The sequence below is a fragment of the Bombina bombina genome, chromosome 2 (genome assembly GCF_027579735.1).
Source record: "Bombina bombina isolate aBomBom1 chromosome 2, aBomBom1.pri, whole genome shotgun sequence".
NCBI lineage: Eukaryota > Metazoa > Chordata > Amphibia > Anura > Bombinatoridae > Bombina > Bombina bombina.
In genome coordinates, this window is record NC_069500.1 from 513,763,676 (window position 1) to 513,767,521 (window position 3,846).

Here is a 3,846-nt window from a genome sequence, read left to right on the forward strand (position 1 = left end):
GGCTGCACAGGTATGCCTCTTGTCATTGCCATTGCTGCTCGTGACCCTACCTAGGAAAACAAAGCACATTTGGTAATAGAAATTGTTTAAAGTCATGTGCTTTCATGAAAGATTAATTTTGACCTTACTGTCCCTTAAAGAATTTAGTATTTTGTAGCAGCTAAGATTGTGTACTCAAATGTGTGTCCGTGTGTCAGAGAGAATTAGTTTGGGTGGAAATGTGGTTAGAGTTAGAGTCACATGGTATATATGGTTGGATGAAGAAGGATAATTACTAGTATGATTGTGTTGTATAATAAATTACATTAAAAGTCTGAAACATCAGACTGGCTGTATATTTGAGGTTTAACTGTTATGCTGTTTAGATCAAGAGATATGTAACTTCACAGTATCATCAACATACTTGTATGCTCCTCCCTGCTTCCTAAATAGCATGTCACAGAAATATGTACACACTGTCTGCATCTGTTAGATAATCCATCCATGGCTAAAATGAGGCTGTGTTTGTGCCCAGTGTTCTGTATGGTTGTAGGTGAGTGTGTGCTATTAGGCTTTTCTTTTAAAAAATATATATTTTTAACACATAAATTAATCCTATATGTTTAATTGCAGTGAGACTATCCAGGGGAGATAGTGTTGTACAGACACCTAGTGAAGATGCATCTGAGGAGGGAAGACAGGTCACCTTCTTTTGCAAATATGAAACATTGGATACTGACCCTTATCTCCACTGGTATGTGCAGCCCCCTGGGAAAACCCCAAACTTCATCCTATGGAGAAATAAGTACAGCACAGAAGAGGTGCAAAAAGGAACAAAGTTTTCAGCAAAACTGGATAAAGAGAGCAAGTCCATCTCCCTGAGTATTTCTGGTGTCAGTGCGTCTGACTCAGGGGTGTATTATTGTGCTCTGAGGCCCACAGTGTCTCTGTCTGCAGCCTGGGTTGTACAGGAAGCCATGAACAGATGAAATGCTGTTTGAACTGCATATGTACAAGCCATAATCGGATGCATTCCCTTCATCACACACACAGCAAAGCCAGGCTCAATAACCTAATCTTTTACCCACTGAATCCCTCTAGCCTGGCTTCCATCCTCACATGAACCTTAGGTGATGCAGTCTTAACAGATTCCTCAACTGTTTGCTATAAAGGAAACTTGTCTCTGACAAAGCTGTAAGGCAGTTATCTCTTATGTGAGCCTTTGCTTCCTAGACACTGCTCACAGTATAGTTGTGTAGCTAGTGTGTGTGTTTTACTTTTCACCTTTTGTCTCTTTTGTGTTCTGCCTTTGTCCCCAATATTTAAAGTTACCTGAAAGTTAAAATGAAACCTTCATCATTCAGATACACTGTAGAATTTCAGCTTTAACTGCCATACGACCACCCCTCTCTATTCTTAGGGTCCTCCTGTTCTCCCTCTTATGTCTTCCCATGGACTTCACCAGTGTTTTACCACTGGCCTGCTCAAGCTCCCACACCGATGGCCACTATTCAACTTAGTTTTCATTAAAATTATTTTCTCTTTTTTTACCTTTTACATTAGGTATCATCACATGTTCATTGTCACCACAGAAGCCACTTATAACTGCAGCACTTTGTTCATTTACCTGATGTATGAGTTTTTTACTAATTGCATGTAGTTTTTATACATTAGAGTTTCCATATTTTAATAAGGTTTTTTATCCGTGCACTGCAATGTTGTGGTTTGTCCATGAGCTACATTCTGCTTTGTCTACATCTATCTTGGCCAGAACTACAATACTGCCGATATTAAACAATGTTTGGCATAAGATCAGCCTGGCCCTCCACCGACACAAAAATCCCCCATACAATTTAAAGTAATTCCTGATACTGTCTTATTTTTTATTGTAATGTTGTTATACATATGTAATACAATATATTTTAAGCAAACTAAATAAAGTCTGTTAGATAACAGTACTGACACCTATTATGTCACTGGTGGAGGTTTGTCAAAGGGGTCATTTTCATATCTACCTACATTTTCAGAAAGCTTTTTGGGACAGGGAGGTGAGAGGACAATGACTACAGTGACCCATGTGTGTTTTATAGGTGCAGTTGGATGGCTGAGCTATGTGTATGTTGCTTTGTTTTATTAGGGTCCTTTGTTGAAGAGTATACCTAGGTAGGGTCAGGAGCAACAATGCATTGCTAGGATCAAGCTCGTGATTGGTGGCTGCACATATATGCCTTTTGTCATTGGCTTACCAGATATGGTCACCTAGCCCCCAGTCGGGAATTGCTGCTTCTGAGCGTACTCTTCAACAAAGCATACCAAGAGAACAAAGCAGATTGGATATCATAAATAAATTGGAAAGTTGTTTAAAATTGCATGCTCTATCTGAATCATGAAATTTTATTTTGAGTTTACTGTCCCTTTAATACAAATGTACGATGTAGCGCATCATGTCCGCTCTGCACATCGGCTGTTGGCATTTACATTGGCACAATTAGTTCACCAGAACTGCTTGTGCAATACCACCCCCTGCAGATTCACGCCAATTGGTCGCTAGCATGGGGTGTCAATCAACCCGATCGTATTCAATCGGGTTGATTTCTGTCCGCCGCCACAGAGCCAGGTGGACAAGTTATGGAGCAGCAGTCTTTAGACGTTCGGAGCTTGATAATTCGGCCTGTAAGGGGCCCTATTTAACAAAGGGTCTGTCGGACCTGATCCGACAGTGCGGATCAGGTCCGACAGACCTCGCTGAAATGCGGGAGAGCAATATGCTCTCCATATTCAGCATTGCACCAGCAGCTCTTGTGAGCTGCTGGTGCACACGCCGCCCCCTGCAGATTTGTGGCCAATCAAACCACCAGCAAGGGGGTGTCAATCAACCCGATCGTACTCAATTGGGTTGAATTGCGGCGATGTCTGTCTGCCTCCTCAGAGCAGGCGGGACAGGTTATGGAGCAGCGGTCTTTAAATTGCTGCTTCATAACTGGTGTTTCTGGTGAGTCTGCAGGCTCGCAGAAACACGGCCCTCAAGCTCGTAAATGGGCCCCTAAGAGTGGAGCGCATGGAAGCCACTCACTCACAAGAGCGCGCTTCTATAGGCTCCAATGGGAAACTCGTTATCATGCCGTTAGACATGGCACGGAACCTAGCCAGTGAAGGGGGTAAGTCATGCAGCGATGGACAGCAAATTGAAATATATATGTATATGAATATATATGTATTTATGTGTTAATATTAATATACAGTATCCCATAGATAGAGACAATACATTTTTTTAAACATATTAAAACACATGAAAATGTCTCATGCACAAAGTATATGTTAGATAGTCAGGGTCCATAATCAGAACAGTTAGTAAAGACTGTGAGGGGTTATCCTCTGTTCCGGATGGAAACAAATATTTACCCACGTAATACTTCTTTACATGCCAGTGATGTCGGAGGTGGAGCGTTACCCTGTCGGGTGCCCATAATCCATTTCCATCCGGTACTGAGGATAACTGCTCACAGTATTTAGTAACTGTTCTGATTTCGGACCCTGACTAACTAACATATACTCTGTGCATGAGATGTTTTCATGTGTTTTAATATGTTTTAATTAATTGAATTGTCTCTGTCTATGGGATACTGTTTACCTACCAGTATAAAAAGTGGGGTGTGAAAAAAAAAAAAAAAAGTGTGACAGAGCAGTGGGTGTGCGCAGTTTTAAGAGCTTATTATAGCTCCATCTCACTTGAGGTAGGATATCATCCATCGAGATTTTTATTCCACGATTTTATACAGTGTTACACTATTTTGTGTTTCTTTTTCCTTTGAGGAACACTTACTTAGATCATCAGATCACATCAATTATCACCATTACTTAAAGGGA

At 41.0% G+C, this 3,846-nt stretch overlaps 1 gene segment (V, D, J or C); it reads left to right on the top strand.

Moving 5' to 3' along the window:
- The first annotated feature begins 483 nt into the window (after positions 1 to 483).
- Positions 484 to 968, top strand: LOC128647116 (T cell receptor alpha variable 38-2/delta variable 8-like). The segment is given in 2 exon segments: positions 484 to 532; positions 613 to 968. Coding segments are annotated over 2 exon segments (405 nt in total).
- The last annotated feature ends 2,878 nt before the right edge of the window (positions 969 to 3,846 follow it).